Raw genomic sequence first — 27,369 nt, forward strand, 5'->3', positions numbered from 1 at the left:
GTATTTAACTATCCACGAAAGCTGCTAATAATACCCACAAATGGGTCGGTGAAATGGGTCAAAGTATGCAGAACACAAACACACGTGTGAATAGTTGATGAATTCAGGTATAATATACTTCTTATACGTACGCCCCTAAAACTGTATGTTTTGGTGATTTGCTTCCAAAACAAATGGCGTTGGTTTCATGTATTTGTGCTAAACAAAAAGCGCTCGTTGTACTGAATCTGACATAATACAGCTTAATATTAGATATCGGTAACAGTTTAGGTACACATGTATATTTTATTTAGTTATTTGACGTCATATAAGTAAGTTATCAATACAAATCAGGAGTCTGACTTATCTGTTTAAATCAAAACTAAAATCTGAACTCCTGCAACATATACTCAACAATTTTTTTTTTTTTTTGCTTTATGGGATGCACGGGGTTCAGTTTTATGGATGGAAGTAAATGGAGAGACCTTCCCCCTTGTGACATACAAACATGCATATCATATCGGTGGAAGACAATCGGTTTTCAGTGAACTTTACACAACGCCAAAAACCAAATGACAGTCGTCGACCCTCTTATTCCCTGACCAAGGCCAGGTTTGAACCCGCACCTTATGTGTCCTATGTAGCAATTGAAAGGCAAGCTCCTGTACTCGTCCACTAATCCTAATAATTTACATTCCCTGGCAACATCTTCACAAAATATTTACGTCACAAATATACTGTTAACCGGTTCTCTCCAAAATGACACATATAAGTATAAATCCTGTAGTGTAAACGACATTTAAAATATGTTTTTCATGATGTATTTTGCACCGCCTTCTTTGTAGTACCACAATGTTCCACCTATATACACGTGCCTCTTAAACATACTATACCTTGTGGAATATATACAATGTATGCTTTATCCTTGGGACAGGTTGAATTATGCAAAAGATATCTCGCCAGTAGGCTACACATGAGCTACCCTGCCTCTATATATCCCACATCCTGGTGACATATTTAGTACAGTACTGTATCCCTAAAAATAGGCCTTGTAAAGACTGCGCAAGAAAACACATCCCAGAATACTGATCCCTGCTATTTAAATAAGGAGTCGCGACATATATAGGGTTATCAAGATAACGTTTTCTGATGCCTCATTTATATACACTTATCACTCTAATTCATTTTTCATTTGCCATATACATAGGTCAGCCAGTGAATATGCCTACATCCGCTGTAAGCTGATTGGAGTATATAGGTCTAATCCGTGTAGAGCTAAAAATATCATTTTACTCATGATGGTGAAATTCGCCATTTTGTGAAGTGACTCGTCGAAAAAAATAATACCGAACAGGGGATCCATTGATGCATCCCACGTACGTGGGTCCTCTATGAATTGGCCTTGTAACAAATATGTATGGGCGTGGCCCAGGCACGAAAAAGGTGTTGTGACGTTATCAGGATTATCGCTGATTTGGGCTGTCGAAATCAACGATTCTATCCAACAGCCCTGTTCATTGGTTGAACTGTAATGACATTATATACGAACACAGACTAAGTGTTTTTCATACTCTAATGCATGTCATTTTTGTTATAACTTTCACGTCATACCTCTGGCAAGTACCATTAGGCCTGTAGGTGATAATTGCTACATGTGTCAATTACTATAGCAACGAGCTAATGCTGGCAGATGTCTGCAGACGGTCAATGCCGTTCCTTGAGCCTGTCGCATGGAAGCCTGTCTGCTACCTGTAGACGGCAATGGCGGGCTGACCAATCAGAATCCTCGTTACAAACTGCCAGGTGAGAGAATCTGGACAGGTGTGCAGGGTGTTGAATCAGGGCTTACTGACGACGGCTTCTCTTAGCCATAGCCAACCAGCCAACCATAACTACAGTAGACAGCCATCAGCCGGGACATTTCTGTGAAAATCGTGATCGTATGTGGGGAATATAAGTTTACAGGAGAGGCTGATCGAGTGAGGGTCGGTATACGTAATAGGCTAGAGGGTGAGATTAGTGAATCTGTGAGCGGTGACACGCTAAAGGTGTACAGAAAACGTCGACCCGGGGAGAGTTTGCACTTCCGGTATTCGGCTGCCATTTTTCGTTGGCGGATCAGCTCTGCGGTGACAGGTACAGTTCTGTGCCCAGGTCACTTTTATTTCCTCTACTCTGGAGACACGAAACCCCTAGAAAGTAGATCGCTCGCCTCAACATGCCGCTAGGAATATTCGGAAAGAAGAAATCAAACATTTCAAAGGACGTTCATGGGAGCTTAGTGGAGAGCCAACAGACAAATAACGATGAGCCGCCCCGCCCAAGCACGGAGGCCCCGCCACCCAGTAAGACGGCAGAGGTGTCGGGCAATGGCTCGGCAGCCCGACCTGCCGTACCCCGACAGAACGATCCCCAGCCCCCACGACCCAAACTCGTGTTCCATTGCCAACAGGCACACGGCAGTCCCACCGGTATCATTTCGGGCTTTACTAACGTCAAGGAGCTATATCAGAAAATCGCCGATTGTTACGATCTAAAAGTCCAAGATGTAAGTATTTAATCACAAAGTGTACTATGTAGCCTGTTATTGTGACAGGTTAAACCCAGACATATACAGGTAAATCTGTGCTTATGTGTTTGTTTGAAATGAAGGGTGGGAACATCATCTGGTTGAGCTGGGTTTAATTTGGAGACGGTGTGGTGATGGATGGGGAGTGGGGGATGGTAGGAAAGTATTATTCACAATTAACTAATCTATGGGGCTCATTCTACGAAGCAGTCAACAACCTGCACCTAGCATAATCTTCACGACATCATACAATGATGTGATATGTCATTTTGACAGCTTTTAAGAACTGAACCCTGCATATTATATGCATGTAGTATTAATGTACTGTACAGTGTAAAACTTCAATCAAATAAATAAACAAATTTTAATTGACCTTTAAATTATGTTCTTATGTGTACTGTAATTGGAGATGTTCCTTTTTCTTAATATGCAGCAGATAATGAATCTAGTTTAATAATGTTCAGTCAGCAATCCAGTATAGCCCACCTGAGTATTGATTACCCAGGGGTAGTATGACTTAGATCAATATTGAGTAATAAGGCATCAAAGTTCTCACTCTAGTACAAAGTTGAGCTTTAAGCACAACACAAAGCTAAGGTATATCCCAAAGATTGAAGGGTAATATCCAGTGAAACTGGGACGATAGTTAACGGTTTTGAGATAAGAACTGTAGGCTAATCATGTATCATGCAAATAGAAAGACAGTTGAACTGTTCAGAGATAAGAACATCAGTAAATATGTCTTAATTGGATGGCACTCACAGTTGAACTGTTCTGAGATGAGAACTTTAGGCTAGCCATACATCATCAAATGTGAATGGGATGGGTGTTCAACTGTTCTGAGATAAGGACAGTAGGATAACCATATATCATTGGATGAAAACGGGATGACAGTTGAACTGCTCTTGAACTGCTCTGAGATAAGAACTGTATATACTGCACACAAAGCCACTTTTTTATACTCTTGAAATTCTGCCCTGATCAGAATTGAACATTTTTTCGTTACTATAATCACCTGTATATATTATTTATTTATTTCCTTTTTTTCACAGGAACTGATAATCCCGATATTTATAATCACCATAGTTCACGTGCCTGTATTATATACAAATTTTATGTTAATGGTATAGAGCAAGCTCCAGGGAGCTTTATTCCCACCAGTATGTTTCTGTATGTTTATATAAATCTTGTGTTTTGTATTTTATATTGGTGAATAAACAAACAAACAAACAAACTACATGTATGTAGACTAACCATACATCACTTAATTAATGTGGCTGGGAAGCTGGTTGATCTGCTGTGAGGTAAAAACTTTTGGCTATAAACATACATCAGTTGATGTCACTGGGTTGACACTGATAGTTTAACTCTCAAGGACTGTTAGTTAACTGTAGATCACTTTATAAATGAGACTAGGATGCTGGTTGAAATGTTTGGAGATAAGAACTGTAGGCTAACCATGCATCAACAAATGTGACTGGGATGACTGTTCCACTGTTTTGAGATAAGAACCGTAGTAAAACCATATATCATTTGATGAAAATTCAGATGACAGGTTAACTGTTCTGACAGTTGAACTGTGCACAGATAAGAACTGTACATACTACATAGGCTAACCATACCTCAGTGATTGTTCTGGGTTTGCAGGTGAACTGTTATGAGATAAGAACTGTAAACAAACCATTCAGCATCAGATGTGACTTTGATGACAGTTGAACTGTTTCAGTATTATAGAATTTGGCCAGTCGCAGCAATGTGCTTTAGCGCTGAACATCTTTGCAGTAAAGAATTTTATTGGCCAGATATTAATGAGATAAGGACCGTAGATCAACCATATTTCATTTAATTTGACTATAGGATGGCAGCTGAACTGTTCTGAGATCAAGTTAAAACCTGTAGGCTAGTCAAACTGCTGAACTGTCCTGAGGTAAAGAACGTAGGCCAACCGGAACAGTAATTAATGACTATATATTGTACTAATTGTTCAATTTTGTGGTGACTGTAATATATGGATCTTGCAATGATCTCACCCAGCTCAGTACAAGCTATACAGAGCCTCTAGTAGTGGTGTAACTGGGTGGGTCTGGTTTAAGAAGATACCATAATAAATCAAAGCAAGTCATTGTCTAACAATACATGCAGATACATGTACCAGTATGGGATAGTTAAGAGCTGTCTGACATTCCTGCCAGTCTCCGATTTTTAATGAAGGAATCATTGTTTTTAGGAATTCCTATAAATCAGTGTTCATAATCCATTCCTATTTAAATATCCCAGGAAAGCAAAATAAGCAGAATATATAAAGCACAGATAACCTGTTAGATTATATTTAGCTGAACATTGGCTATATTTACTTTGACAATATTGGGCTATGTTTGTAGGTTGTAGATTTTGAACTGTTTGTGTCTAATTTGCCTGTCAGTTGACTCCTGATACCATCTAGCATTCAGAAAATAGATAAGTCTTTCTTATAGTCAGAAATACATGTTAAAGAGTCTTGCAGATGTGATTGATTGATTATAATCTTAAACAAGAACAGAAGGTACATACCCTGTTCATACATGACAGACATATAAAGGTGTGAACAAGCATGATATGACATATAGAGATATGGCTGACTGTAAGCATACATCAGAGAGGCTGTAAACACATACATATAAAGGTGTGAACAAGCATGATATGACAGAGATATGGCTGGCTGTAAGCATACATCAGAGAAGCTGTAAACACAGACATATAAAGGTGTGAACAAGCATGATATGACATATAGAGATATGGCTGATTGTAAGCATACATCAGAGAGGCTGTAAATACACAGACATATAAAGATGTGAACTAGCAAGATATGACATACAGAGATATGGCTGCCTGTAAGCATACATCAGATGGTGTGAACAGACATAGCATATGGTGTGAACAGACATAACAGCCACTCACTCAGACTTGACCGGCACTCACTCAGGCATGGTAGGCACTGTATCACTGGAACATCCAAGCTTTCAATGTACACATTATTGATATTTCCACCTAGCACACAGCTTAATTATTATTCATGTAAGTCTGTAGGTAATATAGCGTTGATGTGTTGGTGTATGATGTAGTTAAATCTGTGCTATATCTAATGGGCAAAATCACTGGAAAATGGTGTGCATGAAATAAATGTTTCAAGTTTTTTTATTCATGTATATATGCAGTACCAGGCTCCAGTTTCATGAAGTGTACTTCAGTGTTACGTTGCCCTTAGCTATGTGCACTTTAAATCTCTACAACATACACTGCTATGGAAGTTAAGGGCTTACTTAGCTAAGTGAGCTTCATGAAACCAGTCTCAGTACAATATTAATAGAAATGTGCTAAGTTGAAAAATGGTACAGAGGCCCATTAGCCCATTTTGTAGAAGTAATTCACAGTCACCAGGAATTTTACCTCAAATATTAAATAGTCCACAATTAGTCCATATTAAATAATTCGTTCTTTGTCTGGATACAGACTTCTAAAACACATAAGACACAGCATGTTAAATAAGTGCCGCCTAATGTAGTTTCATAGTTACTGTTGAAAGGAAGATGTTATACAGAACTTGAGAAGGCCTATAGCTACCTCGATTTTTTTTCAATAAAACTTTCAATTTATAGCGCCTGTGCTTTAGTAAAACGAAGAGAACCCAATCTGCTAGACAAGCTGGAAGGGCTAGAAAAAAAGTAAGAAAATAAATTTGTTTTTTGAGTTATGAGGTATATGAACACTCAGTTTTTAACACAGACATGGCACAAATCCTGACAGCTCAACAAAAACAGTTACATGTATATAATATAATTTGTAAATTACGAATTATAGGTATGGAATGATGTGTATCAACAATGTATGCTAACCATAGACATAATTGAGGTACTGCTACCTGTGAGAAATTTTTGCAGGCTGCTTTCAGTTTCACAAGTTATGTAGGTGCATCTTGTATATCTCTTATTTTGCTGTTTTTACTTTTTGAGATGGTGGGAGCTAGGGGAGAGAGGGCAGTGAATGGCTCAGTAAAGTGTAACTGTCCTGGACATGAATATATGTCATCAGACAGTTAACAGTCCTGTTTTAAAACCACATTGTAAATGCATTTCCTGGCCACAGTGGTGATGAAGGAAGTTACTTCCGGTCATGTCTGTGCTAATTAGCTGATAAACGAACATTTGTGGCCTGATGATTCTCTAAAGTTCTGTGCAAACAATTTGTACGGGTGATTTTTGCGCAGAGAGATCCATGTAGTTCATATGTGGTCTTCTATATAGATAGGAATGTGTATGTTGTACGTGGGGTTATACATTTTAAATGTAGGCCTATATATATTTAAAGAATACAGATTAGAAGTTTCATATTGTCCCAGCAAATTGCCTGCTGACCTAAATTGATGTGCATACATATGTATATGGCCCCAGGGATAAGGTCATCTCAGTCCTTTATTATCCTGCTTCACGGTGCAAAGCAAGGGAGTGCCCTGCTGTTTTTAGGACTGTGATATTGAAGCTTCTGCTCATCTGGGATTCAATTATGACTGAAGATTTGCTGATCTCTGAATGTTAGCTCTGATTATACATGACAGCACCGGTAAACTAGGCTTGAGATTAACTGCAAAATGTCATGCAGGGAGACTCACTGCATTGTCCCCCTTGATATTACATGCAACCAGCTCTTATATTAAATTAAAGTTGGAGAAAACAAAGATTACAGAAAATTTTTTGAAAAGTTAGTTAAAAATTTGGCCCTCGATAGTTTTCCCCCTTAATTTTTCTTTAAAAGAGAAAAACACACTTGAAAATAATTTTTGTATTGGGGACAAATTCTTTTGGTATATATTGTCTTTGTGTAATGAGGATGTAACACATGTATAACAAAATATCCACCATACAAACTTATTTTCAAACACCATTTTTTTCCTGTAGAAAATATGAATAAAAATATGAAAGACGATATAACTTTCATCTGATTTTGGCATAAGTTTTATGTTTTCTTCTCCTTTAAGGAAAGCAGTTATTATCATATCATTGTATAGCATCTAGTAGAAGACATTACCACACATGAGACAAATAAGCACAGATCGATGTGAGCAGGTAGTACTATGGGTGTGACATTTACAATATTGAGTGTTTGACCATACAGTATTGTGAATCTGACCATGATTGCAGCATTGTGAATGTGACATTATGATATTGAGTGTATGACCATACAGTATTGTGAATCTGAGCATGATTACAGCATTGTGAATGTGACATTATGATATTGAGTGTATGACCATACAGTATTGTGAATCTGAGCATGATTACAGCATTGTGAATGTGACATTATGATATTGAGTGTATGACCCATACAGTATTGTGAGTCTGACCATGATTACAGCATTGTAAATGTGACTTTATGATATTGAGTGTATGACCAATACAGTATTGTGAATCTGAGCATGATTACAGCATTGTGAATGTGACATTATGATATTGAGTGTATGACCATACAGTATTGTGAATCTGAGCATGATTACAGCATTGTGAATGTGACTTTATGATATTGAGTGTATGACCATACAGTATTGTGAATCTGACCATGATTGCAGCATTGTGAATGTGACATTATGATATTGAGTGTATGACCCATACAGTATTGTGAATCTGACCATGATTACAGCATTGTGAATGTGACATTATGATATTGAGTGTATGACCAATACAGTATTGTGAATCTGACCATGATTACAGCATTGTGAATGTGACATTATGATATTGGGTGTATGACCCATACAGTATTGTGAATCTGACCATGATTACAGCATTGTGAATGTGACATTATGATATTGGGTGTATGACCATACAGTATTTAGGATGCAACATGACAATGTTGTGGATGTGACATTACAATGTTATGGATGTGGCATTCCAGTGTTGTGGATGCAACATTCCTATGTTGTGGATTTGACATTACAGTGTTATGGATGCAACATTCCTATGTTGTGGATGTGACATTCCAATGTTGTGGATGTGACATTACATTGTTATGGATGCAACATTCCAAAGTTGTGGATGTGACGTTCCAGTGTTGTGGATGCGGCATTACATTGTTGTGGATGCGATATTACAATGCTGTGGATGCGACATTACAATGTTATGGATGTTTCATTCCAATGCTGTGGATGCAACAGTCCAATGTTGCATATGCCGCATTCCAGTGTTGTGGATGTGACATTCCAATGCTGTGGATATGGCATTCCAATATTGTGGATGCAGCATTACAATGTTGTGGATGCAGTATTACAATGTTGTGGATGTGACATTCCGATGTTGTGGATGAGGCATTACAGTGTTGTGGATGCGACATTCCGATGTTGTGAATGTGATATTACAATATTGTGGATGCGACATTCCAGTGCTGTGGATATGGCATTCCAATGTTGTGGATGCAGCATTACAATGTTGTGGATGCGACATTACAATGTTGTGGATGCAGCATTCCAGTGTTGTGGATGCCGCATTCCAATGTTGTGGATGCGACATTCCAATGCTGTGGATATGGCATTCCAATGTTGTGGATGCAGTATTACAATGTTGTGGATGCGATATTACAATGTTGTGGATGTGACATTCCGATGTTGTGGATGAGGCATTACAGTGTTGTGGGTACGACAGCACAATATTGTGGATGTGACATTCCAGTACTATGGAGGCAGCATTCCAATGATGCGGATGTGACATTACAACATTGTGGATGCGACGCTCCAGTGTTGTGGATATGATGTTCCAGGGTTGTGGATGCGGTGCTCCAGTGTTGTGGGTGCGACATCACAATATTGTGGATGTGACATTGTGTTGTTTTTTTTTTTGCAGTATAACAATGTTGTGGATGTGCCATTACAATGTCGCAGATGTGACATCTATGTTGTGGATATGACATGATAATGTTGTAAATGTCACATTACAGTGTTGTGGGTACATCATGGTGATGTTGTGGATGTGACATTACAATGCTGTGGATATGACATGGTGATGTTGTGGATGTGACATTACAGTGTTGTGGATGTGACATGATAATGTTGTACATGTGACATTATTGTGTGGTGGATGTGACATCACAATGTTGTGGATGTGACATTTCAGTGTTGGGTATATTGTGTTAATACCATACGGTATTGTAGCCTGACCATGACTATGCAGTGTTGTGAATGTGACATTACAACATTGAGCGTGTGACCATACAATATTGTGTGTGTTGCCATGTGATGTGTGGATGTGACATTACCATGTTGTGGGTACAACATTACAGTGTTGTGGATGTGACATTACAGTGTTAGGTGTGTGACCATACGGTATTGTGGATAGATTATACAGTCTTGTCTTCTGACCATGCATACAGTACTGTGAATGCAACATTACAATACTAGATGTGTGACCATGCATTATTGTGTCACCATACAATAATGCAGCATTACAATATTGGGTTTGTGCACGACCAGTATTGTGGGTACATGTGGCCGTACAATATTGTCAGTGTGGAGAAACAATGTTACCAACATTACTTGGCTTACAATCTTGAATTTATTCAGGATGATCTCCTGTCTGACATTGTGTACAAAGCAATGTTATCTCCTGAAAGCCATAATAGATGAATATGTTATTTTGTACTGCCTAAACCTAATAAGTGAAATTACTTTATTTCACCTAAAGTTTAGTAATAAGTGGCCTATTTCTGATTAACTCATCCACCTTAAGAGTTTTTTGTGAAACTTGATTAATTTCTTAACCAAAAAACTTAAGTATTGGCATCCAAAGTATCATTTTAAAGCCTTTGTGTTCTCAAAGTGCATTTTTACGGCCAAAATGTTTGGTGAAATACAGCAATTTGTAAGAGTTGGCAGAAGTCTATTGGGGTTGTGTACAGACTGTATGTATCCTATATCAGTGTGTCTTAGAATCTTACAGGTAATTTACACCTGCATTTAGCTGCCTGGTTGGGTACACAGTGTAAGTACAGCACATATCTGAGGCCCAGTCCACACACCTGTACGAATGCTGTGCACGTGCTAGTGTTCAGGCATTCTTTGTGTCTCTCTGTATACCTCTGCATATCTATTACGGGTGGCCTGTATACAGGTATCTATATATTCAGTCTTTACAAGCTCACACATGACTGATCACTTAAAAGATCCAAAACGGAGATGCATAGACTGATGACATGTAGATAAGCTTTCTAATCAAACTTATCTTTAAAGCATTTTTTTTCCTTTTCTCTCTCTGTGATCTGCCATATTTAGTTGTGTACCCATAGTAGTAAGATGTATTCCCAAGCTTGCAGTGAATAATTATCTCTGGTTCACATACAGCCTAAGCCGTAATCGCAAAGCTGTAGGTGTGACTGTATCTGAGATATGAGCGTTCTCAAGGTCTATACATGTGCATTATGGCATGTAGGGGGCTGGCTGGGAATGACTGTGGAGATTTGCCTAGTCAAGCATTTGGCCAGGTGATTGAGTGCGGCTGTGTGTGACAGTAAGCTATTAACCTGTGAGAGAACACGTCCTTTATTAAACAAGCTAGGCCTGTCCCGCTCACTGAGCTGAATACAAACTATAGACTGCTTTATGTATATGTGTACACCAGTTACTGTGAATTTCTTGACTTGAATTTTAATACGCCAAAAAAAGGAAATGGATAGAACTTTTTTTTTTTCGTTCATTTTGTGAAATCTCAGACTTGTTGTGGTGGAACTGTTTTACGTTTCACTTCCTGAAACTAAATACTTTTAGACAAGTTTTTTTTCTGTACAGAGTTATAATTGCTTCATGTACAACTTAGATGATATTCTTCTTGGAGCATGTACGTAACTGAAGTACGGTATTTACAGTCATGGAGATGTAGGACTATTATATATATGTATATATGTATATCTATTTTCAAGAGTGTGGCCCTGTTGAATGCCAGATAACTGGAAACTATTATTGTGTATGCAGACTGCCGGTAATTATTGACTCTAAGGTTTCACCACTGCTTAGCAGACATTTTAGGCATTACTACATTATGTTGTAAGAAGCACCAAAGCGCTGTTTTTGTGGAATTGTGAGGAATGGACTGTCACCTTTATTACATGGAGGATCAGTGCTGGTTTTCTTTTCATTTCACTAGACCTTTAGCAATCCATGGCTTACATTTATATACCCAGAATTGCAAAAATATTGTCTCATACATGTAGCTACATAAGAAAAGAAGATCTACCCATCTACATCAAAACAGCAGTATAATTTTTTGAGGTCAAGGTCATGACAGACATTGACCCACGTAGGACATTAGACATTAGTTGCATGTAGCCTTGACCACTTTTCATGAATTTCAAAACGGTGGAAAAAGTTATCAAAACTCGTAAAATTGTCATTTTTGTGTGCATTCCATGATGATAATTTGTTACCTGAGATTGGTATATTTTCAAAGTTTCTGATTAAACTATAAGGGAATTTATGTCTTTCCTGAGTTTGTAATAAGTGTCATGGAATTTATGTCTTGTATGAGTTTGCAGTAAGTGTCATGGAATTTATGTCTTTTCTGAGTTTGTAGTAAGTGTCATGGAATTTATGTCTTTTCTGAATTTGTAGTAAATGTCAAGGAATTTATGTCTTGTCTGAATTTGTTGTAAGTGTCATGCAATTTATGTCTTTTCTGAGTTTGTAATAACTGGGTGAATTTTGTCTCAGTTTGTAATGTGTTTCATAATGTGTATTGTGAGTTAATGTGTCCTGGAACTTTTTGTATGATTTCTAAGTTCGGCATAAGTTTAATGTGTGATAGAATTTTTGTGATTTTTGTGGGGGTGACGGAAGTCGGGTGGTTGGCGGGGGTGGGGAGGTGACATATTACTCTGGTTGTAAATAATTTACTATATTTAAATAGTTGTCATTAGATTCCGTACATGCCTTTAATCTGGGTATGTACTTGATAGACTTTGTTACCAAGGTTACAGATGAGTTGTTAACCCCCTATACTGGAGATAAAGTCTTTGCAAGCTAAATCTAATGAAGTCATAGATGAGATTTTAATAATCCTTTATTTTGTTCTGTATCCTCAGCTGTTGTTTTGTACACTAAACACACACAAGGTTGATATGAGCAGGCTACTCGGTGGACAGATTGGATTGGAAGATTTCATATTCGTGCACATCCGTGGCCAGCCAAAAGAGGTGGAGGTGACAAAGTCAGAAGACGCTCTAGGACTCACAATTACAGACAATGGTGCAGGATACGCTTTTATTAAACGCATTAAGGAGGGAAGCATAATGCATAACGTGCCCTTGGTCAGTGTGGGTGATCATATTGAAAAGCTGGACGATAAATCTCTTATTGGATGTCGACATTTTGAAGTGGCTAAGATGCTGAAAGAAATTCCCAAAGGCACAACATTTAAGCTCCGACTGGTCGAACCACTTAAGTCCGGTTTCTGTAAGTATATTTACCATCACTTTTTCATCATTATTCTTCTTGTACATAACGTGTATAGACGATAATAGTACTATACTGTGTGTACTTAAGCCAGCCAGTGAAACCTCTCAGCTTTGCTGCTTGTATTTATACACCCAGGCCTGTGTTCATTTATTCTTAGTGTCTGATGACCTGGTCTGCATATATAAAAGATATATAAAAGAGATGCTGAGTGCTATGATTACAAAATATTCATTTTCAAACAAAATATATATTAATTGTGAGTTCAAGTCCAGCTCTTGCTGGCTTCCTCTCCGGCCGTAAGTTAGTAGGTCTGTCAGCAACCTGCGGATGGTTGTGGGTTTCCACCCACCATAATGCTGGCCGCCGTCGTATAAGTGAAATATTCTTGAGTACGGCGTAAAACACCAATCAAATAAATAAATATATAAATTGTGCAAAATTCCACAGTTTTGTTTTGAAATACTAATTTTGGATTTACGTGTACATTAAATAGAAATTGTTTTTGCCTGAAATAGTACATGTAAGAGGGTGGTGAGAAATGAAACATTATTTAACAGTGGTATTTGACATGCTTCCATTTGGTGGCCATTTACCTTCCACCCAATCATTAACCTGCCACCCAATCATTAACCTCGTACTACATGTACTGAAGGGACAGAATCTGTTAGCAAGCAAGCTCTGCCCACTAACTTTAGATAAAGATGAGCACCTCCATTGAGGTTTTGTGGCATTTGAAACACCTCTCATGCATAATTATCTCTCATTTTGAGTGAGAGGGGAAGATGTTAGAAATATTAACATGGTGGTATCATTAAAAGAGTACATGTAATTGATCACGTTAAATGAAGTTGTTTGAATATGACATGGTTAGTGTTGATGTAATATTACAACAGTGTGCTTTTGGAATTCAGCTTGATTAAGGTGACATTATACCATGATCCTGTGTCATTATCTCTCGTTAGTGCACTGACCTCTGCTACACCCTGTGAAACCTATGATGAAGACTTCCCTCCAAGCCTTTCTCTTACATAATTGTTGACTTGTTAGAATTGTTTGTATCCCCCACTACTCCCTCCACAAAGCATACAGTCTTCTGAGCATGTAAATAGTGAGTGTGACCATATGGTATTGTGGAAGTGACCTTACAGTATTGTAGGTGTGGCCATACAGTATTGTAGATGTGCCCATACAGTATTGTGGGTGTGGCCATACAGTATTGTAGATGTGCCCATACAGTATTGTGGGTGTGACCACACAGTATTGTAATTGTGACCACGCAGTATTGTAGGTGTGATCATACACTATTGTGGATGTGACCACACAGTATTGTAATTGTGACCACGCAGTATTGTGGATATGATCATACAGTATTGTGGGTGTGACCATACAGTATTGTAGGTCTGACCTTACAGTATTGTGGGTGCGGCCACACAGTATTGTGGGTGTGACCACACAGTATTGTGGGTGTGACCACACAGTATTGTGGGTGTGACCATACAGTATTGTGGGTGTGACCACACAGTATTGTGGGTGTGACCACACAGTATTGTGGGTGTGACCATACAGTATTGTGGGTGTGACCATACAGTATTGTGGGTGTGACCATACAGTATTGTGGGTGTGACCATACAGAATTTTCTGTGTAACTGTACAATATTATCAGTATGATGTCTTCCGCTCATGATGTTGGTATGCAGTCACCTGAGTCCATTAATATTGTTTAAAAGACATCTGAACAGTTGATGGTTGGACTGGCTTTTCGTATACACCTGGATTCTTTAGACGGTTTATAGCATGAACAAAAACATTCATCCCAAAAATAGTCAATTTTGAAGACTTCAAATTTCACCTGCAGCATTTTTAGAGACAAATAACTTTGCTGCTGAAAGTTAGATTTTTCCAGTATGATACCTTCCTCTTATCCAAACAAACCTCCAAACACCTTTCTATAAAGATGATTAAGAACCAGGCAAAATGAGTGCTTTTTTATGGACAAAAATGTAGGATATTACAGTAAATTTTTAGAGTCATCCATCTTAAGTTGTTCCTGTCAGATCTCTGGGAAATGTAATCTGGAGCTAGCAGAAACAGAACAGAGAGCTTGGCCAGGAGATAGCTGAGACCACCAGCCCATTCAAAATGGCTCTGTCAGTCACTACATAGCTAAAAAACCATCAGTGAAATTGAAAACTTAGTCAAAACATCACTATTGTATTGGAGAATCGCAGCATCCAATGATAACAGTCTGCATAATCCACAGATTTTGGAAGAAGGCCTGTCGGTGGACAGTTGGCAATAATTTCTATGTAAAACTGCATATTGTGGGGAAAAAAGTCTACCAGGGAGCTTTGGAAGTACTGTCTACTTCACAGTAAATTGATACTTAAACCTAGGTCACATACCTTGATTAAAAACTTCTCTATGCATAGTTAAATTATTCCAAAATCAAACACACAATCCTTCAGTTTTGATCAAACACAAAGCCTTGAGGTTTCCATTTCTGAAAAGTGTATATTTCGGGAAATCAGTCAATCCCCAATCGGAACATTTGGGGCTGTGAATTGGGAAGCAGGCCATTGGGGAGTATGAGGCCGAATTTAGGGCCTGGACCATACATTTAGGTAGATTATGCCCTGATCTGCATATATACATATGTACACAGTATAGTGCGTACACAACTTCATCTTCTGTTAGCATTTTATTTAAATATGCACATACTTAGCATTCCTGAGAGAGCCACAAATGCATACAGATTGTTGCAGTGCTGGTGTATGTACGATGATGTATGTCTGAACATTACATATATGTATGTAGAAATCTGCAATTAAGCAGATGTATATGCCCATTGAACATCGTAGAGATGGTGAAGTTATTGATTTTATCTGAACATCAATGATAGCAGGATCAGAAATTGCCTGATTACTACCCAGGCCACTGTTTCCACATAGGGGCCTGCATGGCTCAGTCTTTTATACCTGTCTCCATCACAGACACAAAGATAGCATCTAGTTACTATGACAACCAGGTACAGAAGCCTTGATTTGTATCAAGTATCCAAGCGCTGTACATCTATATTATTATTGGTGACTGATAGAATAGACTGAAGGCTGATAGAATTATTTGATAGGATGGAGCTATTATTTTTTCACCAAGCGCAAACAACATACCCATGACTGTGTTTGAGTAAGATAAGAGTATGAAAAATGCATAGATATGCTACAATTTAATGCATAATTAAATAAAAATTTTGCTTTAGGTAGAATTGCATAGAATTTTAAAAGCTCAGCTATTACATAGAATTCTGAGAGAGAAAAAGAACTTAAATATATATTTTAAAAGCAGTTTATTAGAGCATTTATAGTATTGTAAGAAAACAGAGGAATATTTTGTGTAATCAGAAGTAAAAATAGTACAGTAATTATTTTAGAAAAGAAAATTAATGTGAAATGTACATACTGTGCTTCAATTCTTCAACATTTTCACATGTTTGCAAGCATATTATGAAGGCATTATTCTGTGTCAACTGATGAAACTATACTTTTTGGAAAGCCCTGAAAATGACCAATCCAACCAATGTAGTCTTGATTTCAAAATCAAATTGAAAATGTGCATAAATTGCTCAGAACCTTGCTCTTTCAGATGCAATAAGTTTGAGGAAGTAGATTATGTGTGTATTTATAGTCAGCGATAATGGGCTATAGAGCATTGTTGATTGACCTTTAACATGATATATTCCTGTAGATTTAGCTGCAGTGACAGGGATAATTTATGACAGTATTGAACTAAGACAGGCTGATCTTGATCAGGTAGTGTTTAAAGTCGTATTGATCAGTTTGTCATTACAGGTAGACTCGGCAGGCTGAATCAATCAATAAAGATAACTGCACTTGCTGAGGTCTGTGCTCACGGCAAGGTTAGGGTGGAAGCCTAGTGCCTCTTTCACTGCCAGTCAGTATAACATATGAATTAGAATAGATGAAGATGATGGATAATTGTTATCTGACTGAAAATTTTAGGTCATTACTGTATGACCAAAGAATGGATCATTGCTGCCTGACTGAAAATTATAGGTCGTTGCTGTATGACTGAAGAATGGATCATTGCTGTCTGACTGAAAATTATAGGTTATTGCTGTCTGACTGAAAATTATGGGTCATTGCTGTATGAATAAAGAATGGATTATTGCTGTATGACTGAAAATTATAGGTCGTTGGTGTATGACTAAAGAATGGATCATTGCTGTCTGACTGAAAAGAATAGGTCGTTGCTGTATGACTAAAGAAAGGATCATTGCTGTCTGACTGAAAAGAATAGGTCGTTGCTGTATGACTAAAGAATGTATCATTGCTGTCGGACTGAAAATTATAGGTCATTGCTGTATGACTGAAGAATGGATTATTGCTGTCTGACTGAAAATTATAGGTCATTGCTGTATGACTAAAGAATGGATCATTGCTGTCTGACTGAAAATTATAGGTCATTGCTGTATGAATAAAGAATGGATCATTTCTGTCAGGCTGAAAATTATACTGTAGGTCATTGCTGGGACTAGGATAGTCAAAGAATAGGTCTTTGCTACATGACTACAGAATGGATCATTGCTGTCTGACTGAAGAATAGATCATTGCTGTCTGACGGAAGAGTTCGGATCATTGCTTTTTGTTTGAAGAATAGATTATTGCTGTCTGACTGAAGAATGGATCATTGCTGTGTGACTGAAATTTATAGGTCACTGCTGTGAGTGAAGAACAAACCATTGCTGTCTGATTGAAACTTATAGGTCATTGCTGTGACTGAAGAATGGATCATTGCTGTATATCTGAAGAATAGATAATTGCTGTCTGACTAAATATTATGTCATTGAATATCATAGGCCACTGATGTATGCCAGAAGAGTATGTATCATTGCTTTCTGACAGAAGGCTACATGCTATCACTGTATGACTGAACATTGTATATGTTTTGTTGCCAACAGACTGAAATATACATTGTTTTTTTTTTTTTTACTCTGCAAAAACAAAACCCACATTCAAGTAGTATACAGACAAGTTACTGTGTTAAATACCGATTTCAAAATGAACCCACATGTAATCTAAATTAAGGTAGAAAATGACACCCGTGTCTCGTCATTATAGTTGTTTTGTCATTTGCTGTGCCATGTGTAAAGCCGTTGTTAACCAGTTGTCTATTTAGATCGGAGTCAGCTCACACAGTAAAACTTATCACCATTAGTGCATGAATGCATTCCCTCTGATGCTATTTTCTGCTATTAATGTCTCTGGAATAAGTAGAGCACATAGCTTTAGACTGTTTTGTGTGATTTAGCAGAGACAGTGGGTTGCTTTGTCAACACGCTATACATTGATCATTTTGCATGCTTGCTGTTCATAGTCTAATCTGGATTTCTCAACAACTTTTGTATCAACCCTGTGCGTTTTAAATATTTCTTTTTTGACTTTATATCATGGCTGATCCTTCAGTATGTTTAATTTGAAGTTACAGAACACAATCTAAGCTTTAAAACATCATTTTACATTATTATTTTTTTGTCTTTTCTCCTTATTTCTAAAGCTGCTATGGGTAATATGTATATGGGGTATTGTTTGGACATGATTAGTGTCATTTGGTTGGAAATTAATAGTGATGAGTGTGCTATGCTTTGTTTATTTCTTAAACTGTATTTGACAAATACTTGTTCTGTGCTGTACTTCATTGCCATTTATCATACTGGGCTTGTATGTGTGTTGCAGATAAACATTTTGCTTTCATTATGTGATTATCCTATTTCTTCTAATTTTTGGGACACCTGGTCTGCTCATATTAGCCAATATATATGTAATTCTAGCAAGAATATTGAGTTTCTTTTGCTCACATGGTTAGACCATCTAATGAACAACATACTTGTATCTCTTTACTTTTCCAAAAGGCTGGGAAAGAAATGTAATATTCTACTTTCAACACTACTGATATCTGCCCCCAAAAAATAGAAGAATTAGGATATTGGTATTGTGTGTGGAAATCACTGGTGCTTTGTTGAGATTGATGCGCCCACTTTTCAGGGCCATTTTGCTGTGAAGTTTGATCAATTTCTTATCACAAAAAAATAAAATCGGCATTCAAAGTGTAATGTTAAGGGCTTAAAGTGCATTTAACAGGCCAAACCGTCAGTGTTTAATAGTCATATAGTTTTCAGCAGATTATCCATACCATTTTATCTGAGCACGTTTTTGGAAGAACATTTGTCCAGATGAGTCAGTGGTTTTGAGTCATACCTTTTCAATACCGGTAGTTATTTTGAACATACACTGAATGTCAGTATAGCCTGGGTCTTGTATTAAATATGGTTGTTTTGAGTCACAATTATCCAGAAGTAGTGGTTGTTTTGAACAAGATAGTCTGGAATTAGTGATTATTCTGAACAAGAGTTATCCAGAAGTAGTGGTTGTTTTGAACAAGATAATCTAGAATTAGTGATTATTCTGAACAAGAGTTATCCAGAAGTAGTGGTTGTTTTGAACAAGATAGTCTAGAATTAGTGATTATTCTGAACAAGAGTTATCCAGAAGTAGTGGTTGTTTTGAACAAGATAATCTAGAATTAGTGATTATTCTGAACAAGAGTTATCCAGAAGTAGTGGTTGTTTTGAACAAGATAATCTAGAATTAGTGATTGTTCTGAACAAGAGTTATCCAGAAGTAGTGGTTGTTTTGAACAAGATAATCTAGAATTAGTGATTATTCTGAACAAGAGTTATCCAGAAGTAGTGGTTGTTTTGAACAAGATAATCTAGAATTAGTGATTGTTCTGAACAAGAGTTATCCAGAAGTAGTGGTTGTAATGAACAAGATAATCCAGAATTAGTGATTGTTTTGAACAAGATAATCCAGAATTAATTGTCTGCATGGTAAAAGTAGCTGTTTTGAACAAATGTGATTGGTATTAATGGTTGTTTGAGGCATGGGAAAGTTGTGTGGTGGTTGTTTCAGCTATACTGTAATTGTTCAGTGGTTGTTGTTTTGAGCCATGTTGTATAGTTGCCTAGTAAAAGTGGTTGTGTTGAGTGACTGTTTACTTGTCCAGTAAAAATGGTTATTTTGAGCCATGCTGTATAGTTGTCTGGTGAATGTTGTTGTCTTAAGTAACTGTATACTTGTCCAGTAAAAGTGGTTATTTTGAGCCATGCTGTATAGTTGTCTGGTGAAAGTGATTGTCTTAAACCATGGCTGCTGTGTCGTCATCCAGTAAAAGTGGTTGTCTTGAGCTATACCATTTAGCTGTCTGGTAAAAGTGGTTGTCTTGAACCATGGCTGCTGTGTTGTCTAGTAAAAGTGGTTGTCTTGAACTAGACTGTTTAGTTGTCTAGTAAAAGGGGTTGTCTTGCTATACCGTTCAGTTGTCTAGTAAAAGTGGTTGTCTTGAGCTATACCGTTTAGCTGTCTGGTAAAAGTGGTTGTCTTGAACCATGGCTACTGTGTTGTCTGGTAAAAGTGGTTGTCTTGAACCATGGCTACTGTGTTGTCTGGTAAAAGTGATTCTCTTGAACCATGGCTGCTGTGTCATCTGGTAAAAGTGGTTGTCTTGAGCTAGACTGTTTAGTTGTCTAGTAAAAGGGGTTGTCTTGAGCTATACCATTCTGTTGTTTAGTAAAAGTGGTTGTCTTGAGCTACACCGTTTAGTTGTCTAGTAAAAGTGGTTGTCTTGAACCAGATTTACCAGATATAAGTGGGTGTATAACTGTCCATCATCCTGTCAGTGAAATATTAGTGTTATTAGAGTAGGGTGTAATACTTCTATGAAATGAATAAATAAATAAATCATTACTTATGAGTTTTGTCATCTGCACGATGAATGGTTAATTTGTTTGAAGCTACATTTTTGGATAGAGAATTTTCATTTGTCACACCAACTTGCAGATTCCAGCAAGATAGAAATATGTGAAGTGTCATTTAAATTTAGTTGAAAAAATTGAATGCGCTATGTTTTCATTTCAAAGTCGTTGAATTTGACAAATATTATATGGTATGTGGTTATTAAGGCATGCATAAAGGTATAGAGATACCTCCACTCTCTGTCACAGTCATCACACAAACACTATCCACACTTTTCAAGTCATTTTTTAGAAAAGATATAGAATACATGAGACACACACACACACACACACACATATATATACAGTGCATTATAAGGAGCTGTATACAAGCTGATAAGCCAGGTACTCATATGAACACCGCCTGACCCACTTTTTGTCCGTCAAAACCTGTCTACAGGGCATACTATAGTCAAAGGATGTCAAAGGAAAGCATAATGCTCTAGTTTTTTACCATCTTGTATGTATAACTACAGTCACAAGTAGTGTTTTTTATGTAATACAGTTTTTTTTGCAGTGGCCTGCCTTGCAGGTTATAGGACTGCATGGGATTAACTTCCTCAGCTCACAGTTACATGTATGATATAGAAGTTTGGTTAACTATCCATTGAGTATAACTTTCATGAGCAGATTATTTTGTACATGTACATGAATGCAAATACATGCATATGTGTAATTACACCAGTCTCATTATAGAAGTGGTAGCTGTAGCATTGCTCAACAAAGAAATTGATGACAGGCTAATGACCTCAGAGGTCAGGTGTGACCTCAACACACAATGATAGCAAAATGAGTGTCTCTGCATCTCTCACATAATTTGGTCATACAGATGCATGCCTTATGATCGCTGACCTTCTGTGAAACGGGATCATCTCTCCTATGGTGTTTCCCCAACCTTAGTTGCTTTATATGGCCATTTTTAGACCCCAGGGAACAATTATTGTTTTTAATAGCCAAATGTTCTTGCTCCCATGCCAGCACTATGGTGTACATGTGCCTACTATAGTGAATTACTTTCTTCAGGTCTGATTTTACGGAAAATCCTAACTGGGGGTAGGAAGTGCGCAGAAACAAGTTAAGCAAATGTTCACAAACATTGGAAAAATAACAGTGTTCAACTTTTTTTTTTCATTTCAGTGGTATTACATTTAACACTGAACATTTCCCATCCCCTTTAAGAGTTACATTTCACGAGTCCTTTACATGGCTTGGAGTGTGGTTATGGTTTCCAGAGTTATTCCCCTTGATTCTGCATAACCTCGCCTTTTAATAATTGGGACTAGTTCTTGGAGTGTGTTAGGAAGGTGTTAAGTGGTACTGAGTAGTGACAACTTGATCTTGTTTTGTGTTAGCTGACTTTGTACTTCCCTGGCATATGTGTTGTATAATTTGTCAGTTTAGTCAACAGTGTTCTTGTTTTCTAAACTGAAACAATATTTTGTAGAAGCTAATAATGAACCCTGCTACATTTGATATGGCGTTGTTGCCAGTCATTTATTTCAGCTATTGGAGTACCGCACTGCTCATACCTTAGGAGTATATTACCATGGCAACTCAAATTGCCTGTGATGTACAAATCGGTTGCCATTTATGTAACTTTATCCCTAATTGTCAATATATCATATATAAACAATTAACCAACAGAGTTATCAATCTGTTGTAACTATCCTATTACCAATTTGCCATTCCACTGCATATAAATCTAATTGCCAAACTGTTCATAAATTGTGCCATCATTATGTCATACTAGGATTCTGATTTGCTATGCCAGTTGTTACACTGCTTGTACCCTAATTCTTTGACCTTTTCAATCACCACTGTGACCAATATTTTGAAACATTCTGAGCGAACTATGGAGAGAAGAGAAATAATCTGCACAGTTTTGTGAAGTTTACATCTGTGGTGAAAGAACCAAACCATTTTTTGTGTCATTTTCATAACATTTGTGTGCATAAATTCCCCTGAAGAGAGTGTGGTAGTTCATTGCTAGTTGATAATAATATAGTACCAGTTAATAATTTCAGTAATGTATGAACCAAGTATTTTCTTCATTTCAGCTGTTATAGGTCCAAGCACTGGTGGTAAGAAAGGCAGTGGTAGTGTAGGCACTGGCAAACAGACGTTACGACTTCGATCTAAGGGACCAGCAACAGTAGAAGTGGTAAGTTTGGGATATTATATTGTAGTCTAGCTAAGTGACCATTTTTTTTTTTTTAAGTTACAGTATTATTTGACAGTTATTTAAAAGTAAATGCCATATTAACTTTTTATAAATCCAAACCCAGATGTTTATTTAATGCTTCAGTGCATTTAATCCTTCAGTTCATTTCATACATGATCAATAAAAAAGTTATTTTTGATAAATTCATAAATAAGTTGGGTCTTGACTTTCTGATTCGCTGACAGTGTTTTCATTGCTGCTCATTGGTTTTCCAACTATAATAATGTCACCCTGAAAACTTTGTCTCGGTTGCTTGTCTACAGCTTTAACTTGGAAGGAAATTTTGTCAGGTCTGGTGAATACTAGCAAGATTTATACTGGGGGCAAATTTGATTTCTTGCACTATAAAAAAAAAAAATAAAAAAACTGATCACCATGCTATATACACAGTATTATGAAGTCTAAGTTTCTTCAGTAGAAATCAAATGAAAAATGACATTAACAGTAATGTTTTGTTTATAATTTCCTCTTCATTGCTGTGTATTGCTCTTCTTTTTGCCGTAGCCTGACGATGTGGTGAATGTAGCTGTGGACAAAATCAATGGCCTCTTGGAATCTTTCATGGGCATCAATGACACAGAACTCTGTAAGTTTCAATCTCCTATGCTTGTGTCTTGGTCATTATTAATTACCACACATTTTCAGAAAACTTCAGAAAAAGTCCTCTTTCTTGTAACTTAAGGCATTGAGATTTATGAAGAGAAAAGCTATGAAAAATTGATTCATGACGTTTTGTGACAAATGTTATCCCAGTTTCATATAGCTTGTGCTGGCAACTTGTTCTACACCTATTGCAGAAACAACAATCAATCAATCAATCAATCACCTTTTCCAGTTAAACCAGTGTACAACCCATATTGTTATTAGTGATGAACCCGTTTTGAGTGATGAACCCGTTTTGAGTGATGAACAACCCTATAATGTTACTGTGACATCTTTCATTGGCTCATTCATCATACAAGTTCTCCTCGTTGTTACATGACTGAAAAATTAAGTACAGTGTAAAACCCCAAGCAAGTGAAATGTCTTCTTCACTTGAGTTTATACCTACAGATGGATTGTATCCAAAGGGACTATTACGAAAGAAAACTTGTGAAAGATTTAATAAAGTATAGACAAAAGTAGGCTACTGTCCACAGTATATTAGTGGTGAAAAAGGTAGAAACAAGACTCATGTTGCCAAATGACCTTTTCATCTTTGTTCCAAAATGTAAACTTCATATTTTTTTAACTATATATCCTTGTTGTTTCTCTTTGTGTTTTAGCCCAAACCATCTGGGAAATGGGAAGTAAGAGGGATAATCCCCATGATTTTGCCTTGGCATTGGACGAATCAGAACTGTCAGGGTTTGGCTTTACAGATGACTTTGTGTTCGACCTCTGGGGAGCCATTAGCGATGCAAAGCAAGGACGACTGAACAAAGCCCAAGAGTTCAGTGAACAGTTCTAGGCTTCTCTTTTATTAGGTTATTTTGTTTGAAGAATATGTATGTATGTCAAAGGGCAGTATGTTTTAATCGTATGGTATGTCTGTTTACCTGGTAATATCTGTAAGCTGGTATACATTCCTTGTTATATGTTGGAAATGTTTGTATATTTAGTGGTTACACATTTTGCTGTTGTGTATATATGAATATATATATATATATAAAATGGTTTCGTTGGCATGCAATGGTTAGCTACCCTATCTGACTAGTGTCGAGAATATAGACACTTAATTTATAGGAATTAACTTCCAGTTAATTTTTTCTGTAATTCAGTGTGATGTTTTCCAGTTATTATTGCAGTGTATATTTTTTGTTAGACATTTGTATATGATGGAATTTCTAAGCTTTGTAACATGTATATACATGAATCATTGCGTAAATTCATGTTAGCCCGTAACTGTTGTACATGGAAAAAACCTACATAATCAAGATGTCAAAAAGAGATAAACTATCTTCAGAAATATTTGTAAAGCAGAGAAACCTTGTGTTGTATTTGAGTGTTCCTTGCATTGAATTGTTGGCAAATTATTCTGTCCAAAGAAAACCAGGGAATTCATCAGAAAGCATTTAAACCATCTTACAGGTGTCTACACATGATTTCAGTAATAATGTCTAAAGAGGCCATACCACATATATTCTTATATTAAACCATGTACAAGTAAGCCATGAATTTCGATGGATTATGAAATAATCAATAGTTTATTATGCCTTTTGTAATCAATCTGAGATAATGAGTTTTTCTGTTGATTAACCTATATGTTGTGTAATGGTACATGTTAACAGCTGGTTTGTTTAATATGAAAACAGGCTACATTTAATTGCATATTAATATTTTAATAATATAACAAGTACATGCTTCTGGGAAGTAAATTGCACTTGTTCAATCCGAGTTCAATACAACCAAATCAATCAAATAACTTAATACAAGCTTTAAGATTAAAATAAAATTTTTGCAAATTAGTAAAAATTTGAAGGCAATGAAATGATCTAATTAACCTGCAACGCGTGCTGCATGGAAGTGGCTAGATAGAAATTAAGATTCTTTATATACATGTAGATAAAATAATCAATTGTAAGTTTTCATTAATAGCGCATGGTGTGATGATAATGATGGTCATGACATCTACAGATAATGTGTTTCATTTCCTTTGATCGTGTATTTCAGATCAATACACTTATGTAGTACATGTATTGTACACCTGTCATACTCAGAGATACATGGACAGTGCATTGATTCAGTGATTAAGAAATCGTCTTATCATGTGATATACATTAATGTAATTTATTCTGAAAGTTAAATATATCTAGTATGTTCTTTTTTGATTCGCCACAAATTGTCAAAAGAATCGCATGGATTGGACAGGGTGAGGTTAGGATCGAGTGCTGTTGTATGTTTTGATTCAAAATTAAGCTGACTGGTTGAGATGGAAGTATTTCTACCCACAAATGCATCTGCAGAATAACAAGCCAAACCATCATGTCTGAATATAAACCCTCCACTTTTATAACGTGATGTTTATACATTGCTTTAGCAAACATAGTAGGTGTATGTGATAATCACAGTTTATCAAGAATTGATTAATTAAAGGGAAACTGATTCATAATGTTACATTCCTTCAATTTTCATCAACAGATTTGTATTCTTTTATTTTTGAAATTGTATTTTTCAGAAATAAAACTGATAAGAAGTAAAAAATTAGTATAAAAAATATTACTAAAATATAGTAATACATTAATTAACGAAGCACTACACATGTTAAAGCAAGAACATAGCCTGATTTCTATGCATGCAACACTTTCTAAGGTGACATTTTGTGTTGAGCGAATTTTCATCCCTATCAGTTTTGATGACGTTTTTTGCAGATATGTATTTATATAGGAAAGTTTGGCACTGAAATAATTTTGATTGATCATAAAAAATAAATATATCAGCAAGCGTTTGCCAAATTTTGTAATTTATAATTTTGGTTACAGGTATTTAAAAATTTTCTGCTTATGCAAAATTCTGTCCTCAAATATATCAGAATGTACAATATGTCTTTTCGCTTGGTGGTGAAGAAAAAGTGAAGCAGTTCTCTAAAACTGAGGAAGAAGTACATCATGTATTTCACTCTACCCATTAAGAAACAGTAGTGTGATTTCAGACTACATGATGGCCGTTCATGGTTTTGTGGTCGCTTTTGCACCTTTATATTCTGTCAAAGAATAGCAACTTAGGAGATACTTATGCAAATATTGCTCAATTTGTACGACTGCTACCTTTGTACAGAGACCCATCTTTAAACATCCTATTCCTACCACATTCCATCATATTAGAGCGTTTTCTATTTTCTAAATTTTCATATCCTTGATCATCTTGACCTTTTGAATGACATGCCATGTTTTAGTAATCATTCCAAATGTATTTAATAGTTATATCTAAACAGTGTGCTGTAGATTTTACTGTGTGTTACAGAAGCCAAGTGAATATGACCACTGTTAAAGGTTAACAGAAAATGAAACCTAACTCAAATTCCACATATTATTATTGTAGGCATGATAATTATTCCGTTGTATCATAACTTATAGTGTATTATATTATCAATGTGTGATCTGATAATTGCATAGATACAGCATTTGTTACAACAGCTACATGTTAACACATACATGTGAGCACCTGAATGTTGCCTGTTATCGGGAATGGTTGTGTTTCATTGTTTACATGTATTCTATGGGTATCCCTTTGTAGTGCGGTTTGTTTTTTCGTGTGAAGGTCACATAGACATGAATGACAGGAAAAGTTATCAG

The 27,369-nt window shown here is 36.6% G+C and overlaps 1 protein-coding gene across 1 annotated transcript; it reads left to right on the plus strand.

The window, feature by feature from the left end:
* The first annotated feature begins 1,879 nt into the window (after positions 1–1,879).
* Positions 1,880–27,369, plus strand: LOC135469923 (PDZ domain-containing protein GIPC1-like). The gene is made up of 5 exons (XM_064748563.1): positions 1,880–2,527; positions 12,635–13,004; positions 22,932–23,035; positions 23,600–23,681; positions 24,361–27,369. Exons 1-5 carry the CDS (start codon positions 2,198–2,200, stop codon positions 24,543–24,545), a joined length of 1,071 nt encoding a protein of 356 aa, XP_064604633.1. The 5' UTR covers positions 1,880–2,197; the 3' UTR covers positions 24,546–27,369.

The sequence above is a fragment of the Liolophura sinensis genome, chromosome 7 (genome assembly GCF_032854445.1).
Source record: "Liolophura sinensis isolate JHLJ2023 chromosome 7, CUHK_Ljap_v2, whole genome shotgun sequence".
NCBI lineage: Eukaryota > Metazoa > Mollusca > Polyplacophora > Chitonida > Chitonidae > Liolophura > Liolophura sinensis.

Bases quoted from the DNA above. Each gene is read 5' to 3' on its own strand.
- LOC135469923 (XM_064748563.1), top strand. From the start codon at position 2,198: ATGCCGCTAGGAATATTCGGAAAGAAGAAATCAAACATTTCAAAGGAC. The intron at 13,005-22,931 runs GTAAGTATATTT...TCTTCATTTCAG, and splicing joins ACCACTTAAGTCCGGTTTCT to CTGTTATAGGTCCAAGCACT. The intron at 23,682-24,360 runs GTAAGTTTCAAT...TTTGTGTTTTAG, and splicing joins CATCAATGACACAGAACTCT to CCCAAACCATCTGGGAAATG.